We start from the raw sequence: 14,876 nt of genomic DNA on the forward strand, positions 1-14,876 counted from the left end.
TAAAAATATAATACCATTAAATCTTGGCCCCATATCGAACTTAAATATAATTATTGTTCTAAAAATCTCCTCCTAGGCTCGTCCCGATTAATGTCTAGGGCATCTAAATCTGCTGAGGAGCCCACCTAGATCGTTTAGGTTGCAACTCATTTAAATAGAAAATAGATAACTTTTATTTTGAATTTTATTTTTTTAATAAATTGTAAGAGATTTGTTGAATACTTAAATGAACACACAATATAAGCTTGTTCCCCATGTTTTTTTTATGTTCCAATACTTCATAATATAGTCATTCTATGTTGTAGTTTATGATGAAATTATATATATTTTAAGTATAAACAGACAATTATTTACATGAAATATAATATATTTAATTAAAACCGCCTAGGCGCTAGGCCTCAGCCCGTCGTCCGATTAGTGCCTAGTGTCTTTTAGAACCTTGAATATAATACCATTCAAACACCTCATTTTATCTTCCACATATTTTTGATAATTTTTCTTCATTTATCTTTTTTAATTTATTTGATTCGACAGCACAAAATTGAGAGAATTTGTGTGAAATAAAAATAAGTGTATGGATAACATCGTTAAATGAAAACTCCGTTGCATGAGAGCCCTTTCTCGTTTTGTTGGGCCGGACTGCGATTTTCTTTCATCCCCGAATTAGACGGGATGAGAGCCCAAACCCGGATACCCTTTCTCCTCTGCGAGTCCTGGTGTTCGCGCTCTTTGTTGTTCCCTGTCGACCGTCGAAACCCACGCTCCTTCTTCTTCCTCCTTCATTCAACCTAGATCCCCAAAACGCACGTTTCGCATCTCTCTCCTTCTCTCATCAGAATCTCTAAAACCCTAATTATCGACGCAAATCCCTAAATCTCCCGAACATACACCCGCGCACAACAGACAAACGAATACTAAGCTCACCCGATGGAGGACTCAGACGGAGGCCTCAACTTCGACTTCGAGGGAGGCCTCGATGCACCCGCCACCGTCTCGGCCTCCGCGGGCCCCGCCAATACGGTCCCAACTTCGAATTATTCCGTGGTGCAATCCGACTCGGCCGTTACCGGGCCGGGTGCCAATCAGGTCGCTGCGGCGCCGCAGCCCAATCAGAATGCGAACCGGACAGGTGGGCGGAGCTACCGCCAAACGGTGTGTCGTCACTGGCTGCGCAGCCTTTGTATGAAGGGCGATGCCTGTGGGTTCCTCCACCAATACGACAAGTCGCGCATGCCCGTGTGCCGCTTCTTCCGGTTGTACGGCGAGTGCCGCGAGCAGGACTGCGTGTACAAGCACACTAACGAGGATATCAAAGAGTGTAATATGTATGTGTTTGCTCTTCTCTGCCAGTTTCCTGATTCATCTTTGTTGGTTTTTGGTTGAATTTTGTTGTTTTAATTTGGTGATTTTGATCTGGAACTTAACGGATAGGTTAAAGTTTTACTGAATTGAATTCAATTGTCCTATTGTGATATTGCTGTGGTGGATTCCTTAGGAATTGTTGCTATTGGTATTGTGGGATCATATGATTTCGACTATTCGAGGTGCATAAGTGGAAGGCAGAAGGAATAAAATTATCTAAAGTTGTTGCTTCTCCTCATTATTTAAACTTCTTTATCCGAAATATTGGTGTCTAGTTTCAGTGTGAACAAAACCATGAATTTATCGAAACTGTATTTGTTCTTATGGAAGGGTTTTGTCATTTTAGGTACAAGTTGGGTTTTTGTCCAAATGGTCCTGATTGCCGGTATAGACACGCAAAGCTGCCTGGACCTCCACCTCCAGTGGAAGAAGTCCTTCAGAAGATCCAGCATTTGACTTCTTACAATTACAACAACTCAAATAAGTTCTATCAACAAAGGAATGCTGGTTTTCCCCAACAAGGAGATAAGTATCAGCCTGCACAAGGACCCAACAATTTTGTGGGAAAACCTACTACAGCAGAGTCTGGGAATGTCCAGCAGCAGCAACAGCAACCGCAACAGCTTCAACAAACCCAACAACATGTTGGCCCCGCAGTCGCACAGACACAAAATCTTCCCAATGGCTTAGCTAATCAGGCAAATAGAAGCGCGTTGCCTTTGCCTCAAGGAACATCTAGGTTTGTTCAGAGTCCCAAGGTTTTTTATTAGGTTTTGTAAATCAATTTATGTATAAATTGTTTGGTCAATAATTCCCGAAAGAGTTCTGTCCATTCTATCGGCTGTAATTAGCTTTCTTTAAAGTTTGAACCTATATTAGCTAACTTTATGAGTAATTACTCTGTATAATTTGTACTTGACCACATTATGTACGGATTTTTCTTTTTCGTATGTAGTTATACACAGAGTTGCTTTCTCCCAATAAGTTATTGACCTAGTTATACTTTGTTATTGAGAGATGAATGATATCCTCTTCTATTCTTCTATTTTTCCATTGTACTGCACTAAGGAAAATATATGGCAAGATTGACTTGCATGGATACGATAGTGTAATAAGAAACAGCTGAAATTATTTACATAACTTAGTAAATTTCACCTTTTTTGGTGCTAGGAAAAAAGTTTGTATCTTTATCCCCGATATATGGTATTTGTTGCATATGGCTGTGGTATGTTAATTATAACTTTCTTGGAATCTGGGAGACTCCTAAGAGACCAGAAAGTCAAGACAGTTCTGAACTCTTAAGTAGGGTTTAAGCCTGAAATGTTTGGCTTTTACAAATTTACAACTGGAATAATTAGTTGACTTGTCAGTAGGAAGGGAGGGAAGAGGGAAATAAAGAACAGGGTACCCAAAGCAAATGTATTTTGATTTTTGAGTTGCAATAAGAAGCAAAAAGCTCAACTTTGTAAGCCACTTGGATTGAGCAATGGTGCCTAGATAGGTTCCTAGATGTAAGCTCAGGGCTTAAGTTGGACCTCGGCTGAAAAAGATGTTGTATCTTGAGCTTCCAGAACTAGAAGTCATACAGAACAGTGATTTTGTTGATGAGGAAGGTCCATAGAAAAATATTTGGATGAGTTTTATGCAGAGTCTGGGAACAGGTCCTTCGTTGTGGGTAAGCGGGAATCCCGACTCTATGAACCTGAGGAAGGGCTGCACAACCATGGTAGGGGCGTTATGACCTGAGCTTTTCATAGTGCTAGTAGGAATGCCAGTGCATGAATCCCATCCCACAATGAATGGTTTGGTGATGTGTTGAGTTGTAGGGTTCCAATATGTGTTCTGTCAATGAACATACAGATTCTGGATTATACTCTGACCTGGCTATGCAGAAAATTTCCTTGGGAACATGAGTCAAATATGTTCCTACTGTCAAACTGCATTTGATATTGTTGGGGGGCTAAGGTGCCACAAATGTGAATCTCAAAAAGCTTGTTTGCTATCAATCTTGATTGCCTGTTCCCAATGTAGATTTGGACCATCTAGATACAGTTAGAAAATATACATATATGTGGTTATTATATCAGTTTAAGCTGCTTGATATGTGCTACCAAAGTGTGTGCATCATTGCTTACTGCTTGCTGCTACTCACTGTTAGTTGTGGAGTTTTGTATGATGGCTGTATAGGTTCAAAGATAAAAATGCACTGCCAACCTGCTTGCTGACATTTTATGAAATGTCATATTGTGATAATCATCTTCCCATTAAATTTTGTACTGTATAGTCAATAGTCATATCATTCTTCCTACCTAATGAAATCTCTTGACTGTTTCTCTCCATGTATTACTCTTCTTTCCAATTAGTTCACCCGTTTTATGAAATTGGATATACTTATTTATTTCAAACATCAAACCTTAGGTATTTTATTGTTAAAAGTTGCAACCGAGAAAATTTGGAATTATCTGTACAACAAGGATTATGGGCAACTCAGAGGAGCAACGAGTCCAAACTTAATGAAGCTTTTGACTCTGCTGAAAATGTGATTTTAATTTTCTCAGTCAACCGGACTCGACATTTCCAGGTAGGATTGCAAATTACATCCCAATGTTTTTTACGTCGCTTTCTATTTTTAGTTATATCAAGTTATCTACTGGGGGTGCTAGAATTAAAATCGCCTATTATTTGTTAGGGTTGTGCAAAGATGATGTCCAGAATTGGTGGGTCTGTTGGTGGAGGGAATTGGAAATATGCACACGGAACCGCGCATTATGGGCGAAATTTCTCTGTCAAATGGTTAAAGGTATAATTTTGTTTAAACTTTATGGCAACCTTCTACTCATTGAGCTAGAATTTGATTCCCTCTTTGATATTTTTTCCTGCTGCAAACAAACAGGATCCTACAAAGCTTCTTGTTAGAATTATCAAATCTGTTTTATTATTATTATTGTTTTCACTCTTACTGATTGGCATGCTAATGAGTATGGCTTTGCTTTTATGTTCCTTGTTGGCTATAGTTCACAGTATCTGTTTTATTTATTTGAGGGCTTGTATCTTAATAGTTAATTAATTCTTTTGATCCTATGATCTCAAATTGTTGGTTTGAAATTGAATCAAGATTGGAGTTGATTGTACTTGTATCGACTTTAAGTTATTTGGACTTCTTTCAATGTTTTAATTCATAACATACCTAAACTCCCATCTGTGTGCCAACTTGAGTCAAGTTTCAGTTGGGATCACTACTTACATCTGGAAATTAGGAGAACCGGTTATGATGGAAGACCTCAGTTTAATTTTTAATGGGCATGGATAAGCAGTAAATGATAAGATGTGATGACTAATTGCAGTTTCTTTGATGCAGCTATGTGAACTGTCCTTTCACAAAACTCGTCATTTGAGGAACCCCTACAATGAGAACCTACCAGTGAAGGTAAAATCTGGAGCCTTAAAACTATAGAAACACCCACATAAACACGATTTGATTTTTGTCCTTTCTTGGTTAATTGTGAAATCACCCAATTTTTATTTCTGTCGGGATTTTCAATACGTATCAGTAGGCTGCAGGTTTCTCATGCTAATCCATTATTCAAACGGCTGAAAACATGTTCTTACATTTATAAAAGACATAATTTCATTAATTAAAATGAAAGTTACAATCCAGGGGACTCGGAGTCCACTGAACAGTCATGAGTACCAAGCTTAAATTGACAACCAAAAGCTCAAAAATAATAACAATATAACCTGTATGACTAAATGCACAATCCATGAATATATATGTATACATGTATTTTTGTGGGTCCTTCTGTGGTTTGTGTGTTGGGTATTAACATAACAGATTAGTTGGCATTGTTTAGAACCCTGCTGAAGAATCATTGTCTAATGCCATGATGTATCACTTGGCTGCGTGTTGCTTAAAAATGTGTGTTGATGCATCACTTGGTTCTGAAACAGAACAAATCTGATAGAATATTATGTTTGTAGCTTCTTTACGTGGGTGACTATTTTTTATTAGCTGTTTCACCATGCCTTTTCACTTGCAATCATTACCATTGTCAACATGTAGTGCTTGCTCATGTGATACTACTTTCTTGTGTAGACATACCTTGAGATGAAAAAAATAACTTCTGAGCTTATTGTCGTGCTTGTACTCTTGCAGATAAGTAGAGATTGTCAAGAGCTAGAGCTCTCCGTCGGTGAGCAGTTGGCGTCCTTGCTTTATCTTGAGCCAGATAGTGAACTTATGGTATGTTAAAAGTTCACAGGAAACTAGTTAAATTTTGCGAAAAAGAAATTGAAATTGAAAAAAAAGGGTTAAAAGGAAAGAAAGCAAAAAGAGAGAAAGCAATAGAGTTCCAAAAATATTTACAGTTACAGTGTGTTTATCAATTAATTTTTAACATTGGAATTTATCTCGATACTTCTCCTCTCTTAGTTTTCATTTGTGTTGTCCATTAAATTAGAGGCCATTTTGCTGGGGCAGGACAAGATCTGTTTTGCACTATAATGTGTGCTTTACTTTTAATTTTATGTTATTAAATGGCCAGAACTTGATGAATCTGAATCTTGTTTAACGTTCCCTGCGTACAGGAAATTTCGATTGCGGCAGAATCAAAACGCGAAGAAGAAAAAGCAAAGGGAGTTAATCCAGAGAATGGTGGTGAGAATCCAGACATTGTCCCATTTGAGGACAATGAAGAGGAGGAAGAGGAAGAAAGTGAAGATGAGGAAGATAGCTTCGGTCAAGTTCCCGGAGCAGGAAATGATGGCAGAGGAAGGGGCAGAGGAGGAGGAGTCATGTGGCCTCCTCACATGGCTCTACCAAGGGGTGGCAGACCTATGCCCGGGATGCAGGGTTTTCCCCCAGGAATGATGGGTCCTGATGCAATGCCCTATGGACCTGACGGATTTGTAATGCCAAATCCGTTTGGTATGGGGCCTCGGGGTTTCAATCCGTATGGTCCCAGGTTTTCAGGTGATTTTACAGGGCCCAACCCTGGCATGATGTTTCGTGGGAGACCACAACAACCTGGATTTCCACCCGGTGGGTTTGGGATCATGGGTCCTGGACGTGCACCATTTATGGGAGGGATACATCCAGGCCGAGGTGGTCGGCCAGCAGGTATGTCTCCAATGTTTCCACCACCCCCACCACCATCATCTCAAAACCCTAACCGGATGCCGAAGAGAGATCCAAGGGGAGCTTCCACTGATCGGAAGGGACAAGATATGTCAGGTCCGGCTGGTGGACCAGATGATGAGACACAGTATGGTGCTGGAAACAACTCTAGACATGATGATAGCGAAAGTGAGGATGAGGCCCCGAGGCGGTCGAGGCATGGAGATGGAAGGAAGAAACGGCGAGACTCGGAAGGAGATGCGACCTCCGAGCACTAGCAGGTCGGCAGTACTAGTGATGCCATGCCCATGCCACTAACGAGGGAAACCCATCTTCCTCCACACCATAGGCTTACTGCTTTTTCTTAGAAAATGGAAGGTTTCATTCGTGATATATGAATTCTTTAGTGCTACTGATGTCTTTCCATTTTGTTAGAAGTTTGAAATATGCGGTAAATTCTGTGATATTCTTGTAACTATCCTGGTAAAAGCAACTAAAGGTTAAAGGTAAAGGCAGCGGAATTTATAATTATATACTTTTTTTAATCCTCTGCAGCAAGTTCGAATCAATTTAGTACAAAATATCGTTAGTATAAAAATAAAGAAAAGTTAATGAAAAATGTTTGAAAATTTTGAGTTTTAACGATAAGGACAAAATAAAAGGTAAAATGAATAGTACTAGAATTGATTTTTTTAGTTTAAAAATGTGGTTTTTTTATTAAATTGTACTAGAAGTTTTTTATTAAAATTTCCTTAAAAATAAAGAGGACAATAGAAAAACAATGGATTTTCGTGTTCAATTTTTAGTCGTTTGCACTTCAAAATAGAGTAGCACGGATTTAAAGTGGAATTCTCTCCAGCACATTATTGTCATGAAAAAGCCGTTAGTGTTAAATCTCAATGTTTATTTTTTGCGTATTGATGCGCAAAGAGCATCATGCTAAAGTTAAAAGTAGTTTAAAATATTAGTATTGGTGGTTTAATATGCAAATTTGTGGAATATCGATGAATATACCGATATCACTATCGGTTGTTTTTTATGAAAATGATGAAAATTTGCTTTAAAACGGAATATTTAAAATGAAACTTTTGGAGTGTCATATGACAATTTATCGATATTTAAGTGATATGTCTAAAAATCAAAAAAATCTGTTGATTTTACTTGAAATTTAAGTTTATTTGATATCTTGGGAAGTTTAAACTTCATCCCCAATTTTATATTTTTCTCTGATTTTTTTCGATATTTCAACGATAATATCGAAGAAGTTTTAAACAATGATTATGAGTTATAATCCAACGAAACAAAACATTTGGGCCTGGAAAGTAGAACAATTGTTACGAGTTCAAATAAATCGAACCCGGGTCACTATACATGGACCCGCGACCCGAAATTCTAACACTTCCTCACCGTCTTCCTCGCCGTTTAAACCTTAAACCCTTCAAAAACCAAAACCCTAGCAAACCAGTGCAAGCAGCAGCAGCAGTTCCGATTTCCCCTCAACACTCCTCACATTGATTCCGACCATGAAGAACAAGAAGAGAGGCGGTGGCTCAGCTCCCAAGGGACCCAAAAAGGGCAAGGCTTTCTCTCTCGACGAGGATCCCTTCTTCGGCACCGAATCCAAGAAGCGCCGGAAAGTCGAGCGCGATGAGATTGAGAGCGAATCAGACGACGACTACGGGGCCGTCGGGGCGGACGGCGAGGGCGGCGGAGAGGAGGCCGACGAGGAGGAGGAGGCTATAGTGGAAACGGCAGACGAGAAGAGGAATAGGCTGGCTCATGAGTTCTTGGAGAACACTCGGGAGCTGCTGAGGAGGGCCAAGGAAGATGAGGATGATGATAGCGGTGAAGAGGGTGTGAAGGAAGGCGAGATGGACTCGCTTGTTGGCAAGATGTTGCAGCAGCAGCAGCTCGAGGACAGCGGCCGAGCTCGCCGTGCCATTGCTTCTAGGTAATCACTGCTTTTTACCTTCCTTTTTTTTTTTTTTTTTAAATTGAAATTGTTTTCATTAGAAGTTTTTAATCTGTTTTTGTTGTTTTCGTTTAACTTGTTAGTCAGCATTTCTAGTGTTTGCCAATTTTCCTTTGGTTTGTGCCGAAATTTGGTTAATTCGTGTTTATTATTTGCAATTGTGGGTGTTTATGTTAGTGATTAGATTGTAGGTGTTGTTATTGTTTCAAAAGTTGGCCGACATGTAGCGGCATTTGATCGGTATTTGGATTCAAAGTTGTGATCTTTATAAACCTCCGTTTTGATTTAATGCTACTTTGTTCAGATGCTATCATGCTACCATCAACTTTCTTGCTTAAGCATTTTATTGTCTGACACTTAAGTTTGATGGGTATCTTGGAATTTTACTTCCGTCTTGTGGGTTATTTAATCTGTTACTTTGTGGTACATTGTTCCTAATTCCCATGTTGAATTCTGTCATTTTAGGGTTAAAAAGCCAGAATCTACTGATGAATTTCGGATATTAGTGAAGCATCGACAAACTGTTACTGCTGTGGTTCTGTCCGAGAATGACCTCAGGGGCTTTTCAGCTTCTAAGGATGGCACCATTCTACAGTGGGATGTAGATAGTGGGAAAAGTGAAAAGTATCTATGGCCTAGTGATGAAGTACTTAAGTCCCATGGGGTCAAGGATCCACAAGGTCGAGCTAAAAAGCATAGTAAACACGTGTTAGCACTAGCAGTTAGCTCTGATGGTCGGTATTTGGCAAGTGGGGGCTTAGATCGCCATGTTCATTTGTGGGATACTCGTACACGAGAGCATATTCTGGTAAATACGATTGATTTGTTGCTTCTTTTTGGTTATGGAGTAGAATAATGCGTTAATATTTTGGAAATTGTTAGTAGGTTTTGGTTTAATAAACTTAGTTCAATCAGGATAGGGAGTGCAGTTGACCTCTCATACTGTTAGGACAATTCAATAGCTGTAAAATCGCTAGTGCATAGACAAGGGCCTATGTGCCTATATACAAATCATTTGTGAATGCCCTAATTTATTTTATTTTTTACAAGAAACACAAGAAATGCTTTTGTTTTTATCCAACAGAAGTACATGTTTTTCTTTGGCAAAAGCAGTACTATCTGTAAGCTTACTCACATGTCGTCCATATATTGGGATTGGGATGCATTGACATGTTAAAGACACTGATGAGGAATTATGTCTGATTATGCTATAGAAAGGTCCTAAACAAAATAATGAAATGTCAGGGCTGTGGATGTATTGTTTGTCAACTTAAGTTTTGACAGTAAGCTATGATTTTTTATTATGCATACGCACTCTCCACTTCTCCCTCCAAATTTTGTTAGAAGCAATATTTGTAACTACGGAAAGGTTTTATGATCTGTTCTTAATTGAACTTTGTGTTTGTTAACAGGCTTTTCCAGGTCACAGGGGCCCCGTTTCATGTTTAACTTTCAGGCAAGGGTCTTCAGAACTTTTTTCTGGTGCATATGATCGAACAGTTAAGATATGGAATGTAGAAGATAGAGCTTACATAAACACATTATTTGGTCATCAAGGGGAAGTATTAAGTCTTGATTGCCTACGGAAAGAAAGGGTATTGACTGTTGGACATGATCGAAGCATGCAGTTATTTAAGGTAAGAAGTAAATACTTTTTATGTTTTGGGAACACTTGTAAATAAAACTTAGGTCAAATCACGTTGGCGGAAGCTACCATTTCATATTATTCCTTTCCTTCTCATTTCTAAAATCCCCAAACTTCCTAGGAATCTTTAGCTTTCCTGTGATTAACTTTGGATCCCAATGCTATTGAATTGCAGTACCGCATTAGCCAGACTTTTAGGATAGACTTTCTTTTTCTTTCAATTATATGTTCCAGAGTTACTTTGGTGTACTTACGGCATGTAGTCTATCTTAGTTTTGACACAATCATCTGTTACCTGAAACACAGGTCCCAGAGGAGTCACGTTTAGTATTCCGTGCCCCTGCATCTTCATTGGAATGTTGTTGTTTTATTAGCAATGACGAATTCTTATCTGGTTCTGATGATGGAAGTGTTGAGCTTTGGAACATGGTGCGGAAGAAGCCTGTTTGCATAGTTAAGAATGCTCATCCTTTATTGGCTGCACACAAAGAAGTCGAACAAAAGGATGGTAATAGAATCCCAAATGGTCACATAGGTAAATTTATGTAAAACATTCCTAAGTTTTTCGGGCTTCAAGTTTTACTCTGCGGACGCTTTTCTTCCCAGTTAGTTGTGTTCTAACGGGATGGTATTGAATTTTGTTGTGCAGAAAATGGTAACCACACTTCTGAAAGCTTTGATTGTTCATCAACCAATTCTTGGATCAGTTCCGTCACTGTTTGTAGAGGCAGTGACCTCGCTGCATCAGGAGCTGGTAATGGCTCTGTTCGATTATGGGCTATTGAAAGTGAGAGCAGAGTGCTTCAGCCGTTACACAACATCCCATTGGTATGCCAAATCAATTATTAAAAAACCCTGTTTGCCTCGTGTAAATCAGAAGTTAACAAGTTTTTTTCTTCCCTCAATATTCTTGTTACGTGCAGGTTGGATTTGTGAATTCTTTAGCTTTTGCAAAATCTGGACGGTTTCTGGTTGCAGGAGTTGGGAAGGTGACCTCTCTTTTCTTTTCGATCTTCACTTATTTCGCAATCTTGCAATTTTTGCTTTCTCATATTCCTTTCAACTTCATCGATTGAAAGGAATGCTCAACTTTAAGATTGAACTTCGAAAGTGGATATGAAAGTTGAAACATTATAATAGTGCAGTGCAAGCGTAATGCTGCTAGAGCTTAAATTTCTGTTTTTTGGGGCAAGGAGAATGACGCAAAACTTAAATTTCTGTTTCTTTGAATACTTCATCGGGATATTTCTGAACCCGTGTCTATTTTCTTCAGTCTCGTTTCCATATTGTTCACTTTACGGAAACATTCTCAGCTTCTAACATTGCCAGTGACCTTTGCGACAGGAACCTCGTCTAGGAAGGTGGGGACATAACCCAGCTGCTCGGAACGGAATCGCAATCCATTCCATTAAGCTTTCATCAGAAGATACAAACACTCTCTAAGCTCTCGGTTTTGACAATCATATGTTCTTGCACCTCCCAATTTTGACAACAATGAGTTGATGAGTTAAATGAAATGATGTTCCTTCTGCTCAGATTTTATGTAGTTGAGCTTTTGTTCTTGTACTGTGTCATCGACGACGTTGAATTTCATACGACGAGGAGGGCAACATTTTTCAATGTGCATTCGAATCAGAAGTCGAATAGTAGCAAGTGATGTAAGAATTTGAAGACCTAAATTAGTAGCCTGTGGTACATCATACGGGATTTTCCTGCAGAAGTTGCTTGCGACGATGTTTAATCCACCATTCTCTTCGAACAATTCCAAGCTCCGAACAAATAAACGTTCACTGTAAAAGCATGTGGAATTTTATGTAGCAAAATTGGATCATTAACATGTTGCAATTATCAAAAACGGTTGTAAACAGAAGAGTTTATGAGCATTTTCAATTATTTGTAACAGTATACAACAATGTTTTCCAACAAGTTACAATGTCAAGTACAAATCTCCAGACGTACAATGCAAGCTCTGCCCTACCAATCTACGCCCAATTTCCGCGAATGGAAGAGTTTGTCGATGTACAGACTTAGAGGTGCAGATGCAGCAATATAACGCTGCATTTGAACTTTTGCCGAGTTATCTGAAAGAAACAAAGTAAAGGGTAATGTGAAGTTAACAACTTAACACGACCAGTCGATCGAGTATAACAATACAAGTAAAAGTTTCCCTGAAACAAACAAGGAAAATATTGAAAAGGGTTTTCCTTCCCCGCTTTTATTTTACAATCCATTTGCAAAGTGACATATTTAACTGGTGCTAAGTGTTCAAACTTTCGACTTGAGACTCAAATCATCTAAAACGGAGCCTATCTGTACAAAATGTGAATAATGGAAAGGTTGATATTCACAAGTTATATAATGAAAGAAATGGTAGAAGCTACACTAAAATCTATAAGCTCAGCAAAGTCGAAATCTCGGCAGGGATTGTCGAGCATTAGTTTTCAACTTTTCACTATATTCAAAACGGCACAATGCCATAAAGCTCCGCTCAAATCAATCAAAGGTCAAATGGGTGTGTAAAGGTTTTAAAATAAAACTACCAGTTCCAACCGTTTTGGCGTAAAAGGTCCAAATGCAGCTATCTTTGCAGCCAAATCAAATTTGCCGAGATATAGAATTTAAGAAACAAATGTAATATCTCGTAATACACTCACCGTCTTCATTGAGTTTGTTCATTAGTTGTTCCCTAGTAGGAAGCGCATACATCCCCGCAGCAACAGCTTTCCTGATGACCCATCCATGGTGGGGAGCAAACACCTGTGCGTAAGCCTTGGAAGCTGGATCCTTCAGGGAATTTCCCCTTCCATATGAAAACAAGGAAATTTCAATACAATGTAACCATGTAATATAAACTTAAGCATCCAAATAATTTGTATGAACCTCGACATCTTAAGCTGGATTCACTTTGGTTCGTGATGTTTCCACTTGAACAAGCTATACCAAACTTTTACAAATTGTAGCATGTTAACCCCGTTTAATGTTTATGTTCAATCAATCATACCACTACACCAGTCGCCGCAGGCTTGCAGCGTCACCATTTAAACCAATTCAAGGAAGAAAAACAGATGAAAACTATGTTCGTGCTTAAAACATAACACACGGTGGTTGCAACAGCTCGAAACAACAAACGACATGCAGCAAACGGAACGCATCCAAGTATGATTGTACAACTAGTGCAGCTGCTTGTATGGTTTTACAACAGTTGCAGTCCGTCAATGTGCAAAAGTTTGCAAATTTATGGTGCAAAATCAATTTTTTTTTTAGACCGAAACTCTAAATACATTTCGCACTTTTAATTCGCAAATAATCCCCTATTAATTTCGATATAATCCCAACAAACTTTGTACTAAAAAGCTAATTAATTTAACTGGAAAATAGTAAAATGAAGATGATCAAACAATCGAGCTATGATGCAAATCAATAGTTTCTGATAAAATTACGTACTTGGTGACTATAATTTGCTCGAAGAGCACTCTAACCATGTCAATCCCACGCTTCACTCTCAACAAATTCCTCGAGTGACTACCGGCCTTTCTCACGCAATCCGCTTCGATATCGCGATCGAGCAGAACCTGCAACGTCGAGATTGAATCCGACGCCTCCGATAGATCATGGACCTGTTACAATCCCGATACCGATCCAATTGAAGCGGAAATTTTCAGACTTTGGTTTGAGCACGTTTCTGCGATTTTCTCGGCAACCAAACAGGAAAAAAAAAAAGGGACAATGAAATTGCGTACCTTGGCGACGTAGTCGATCTCGGCGAATTTGAAGGCGATTCCCAAGCAGCCGAACAGAGGCGAAACGAGTGAGCACGCATGAGAGAACGGAGCCACCTCGACGTCCGCCGCTGGGGAGTTTACGGCTGCCTCAAGCTCTTTGAATGCCTCCGCTATCTTCCTCAGCGGCCTCTCGTCCGCCATTGCAGCTCTCTCGTTCTCTCTCCTCTTGTTTCTCTCTCTAGAATTCTCTCTCCGTGTTAGTCTTTTGCTTTGCTTTTCTGCGGACCAGACCAACGCCGTGGCGACGAAGAAGTGAAAAAAATAATATTTGGGGACGTTTGGACACGGGCAAGTCTATGATCCTGTGCGGGATTGGAATTATCCTTACGTCGGATTAGGATGAACATTTATCCGTGTTTTGTCATTTTACAATTTTACCCATCAGTTGTCCTGTGACAATAACCTCGTAACGAATGGTGAATTAAATTTAGCCAAGGTTTCGTACTTGTGTAGTAATAATGACAACGATTTCCCACCCGACAATAATTGCTTTTCATTTCGGTCAGGAATAACCGAATAGAAAGTCTCCAATTTATTACCCTTTTGAAAAATGTGTGTATTTTTATTTTTTCAGGTAATCCTCGAGCCTGACGGAACTGATTTGAAAAGGAACTGAATCTGATGAAGTGCACTAGATAAGCAACAAGAAGTAAGGATGTTTGCTGCATTGAAAAAACACAAACATCTTAGGTAAGATGGCTTTGCATTCTCTTCTTTCAATTTGCAAAACAAAACGAAAATTTACATAACCAAATTAAAAACTGTTTAGTCATTTAAATTAGATGGTCGAATAAAGTTTGTTTACTAAAATGATGATGATATTAATTAAACGACTAAATAATCTTCAGTTGGATAAAAATTGAAGATTTAAAAGTTAACAATCATGAACATCATACATAAAAAGGCAATTACGATACAAGTTTTAAATTTAAATTAATTTAACTAAAGGAAGTTGATATTAACACTTCAAAAATCTCATTTGGTACTTCAAACTTTTTATAA

The 14,876-nt window shown here is 38.8% G+C and overlaps 3 protein-coding genes across 3 annotated transcripts; 2 read left to right on the forward strand and 1 right to left on the reverse strand.

The window, feature by feature from the left end:
- Positions 1-673: 673 nt before the first annotated feature.
- On the forward strand, positions 674-7,020 carry LOC103936304 (30-kDa cleavage and polyadenylation specificity factor 30). Its single transcript, XM_048574017.1, has 7 exons — positions 674-1,325; positions 1,709-2,101; positions 3,781-3,943; positions 4,052-4,162; positions 4,721-4,789; positions 5,516-5,602; positions 5,947-7,020. The coding sequence occupies exons 1-7, from the start codon at positions 928-930 to the stop codon at positions 6,751-6,753; spliced, it is 2,028 nt and encodes a 675-aa protein (XP_048429974.1). The 5' UTR covers positions 674-927; the 3' UTR covers positions 6,754-7,020.
- An 862-nt stretch (positions 7,021-7,882) lies between these two features.
- LOC103936291 (U3 snoRNP-associated protein-like YAO) lies at positions 7,883-11,985 on the forward strand. Its single transcript, XM_009346129.2, has 7 exons — positions 7,883-8,426; positions 8,913-9,255; positions 9,860-10,084; positions 10,399-10,627; positions 10,742-10,920; positions 11,016-11,081; positions 11,437-11,985. Exons 1-7 carry the CDS (start codon positions 7,999-8,001, stop codon positions 11,533-11,535), a joined length of 1,569 nt encoding a protein of 522 aa, XP_009344404.2. The 5' UTR covers positions 7,883-7,998; the 3' UTR covers positions 11,536-11,985.
- Positions 11,954-14,103, reverse strand: LOC103936287 (accelerated cell death 11). Its single transcript, XM_009346125.3, has 4 exons — positions 13,833-14,103; positions 13,537-13,709; positions 12,747-12,892; positions 11,954-12,173 (listed from the first exon to the last, which is right to left on the reverse strand). Exons 1-4 carry the CDS (start codon positions 14,013-14,015, stop codon positions 12,067-12,069), a joined length of 609 nt encoding a protein of 202 aa, XP_009344400.1. The 5' UTR covers positions 14,016-14,103; the 3' UTR covers positions 11,954-12,066.
- Between the last annotated feature and the right edge of the window lie 773 nt (positions 14,104-14,876).

This window comes from the organism of the source record quoted next, unplaced genomic scaffold (genome assembly GCF_019419815.1).
Source record: "Pyrus x bretschneideri cultivar Hongxiangsu unplaced genomic scaffold, Pyrus_bretschneideri_v1 Contig7, whole genome shotgun sequence".
Lineage (NCBI taxonomy): Eukaryota > Viridiplantae > Streptophyta > Magnoliopsida > Rosales > Rosaceae > Pyrus > Pyrus x bretschneideri.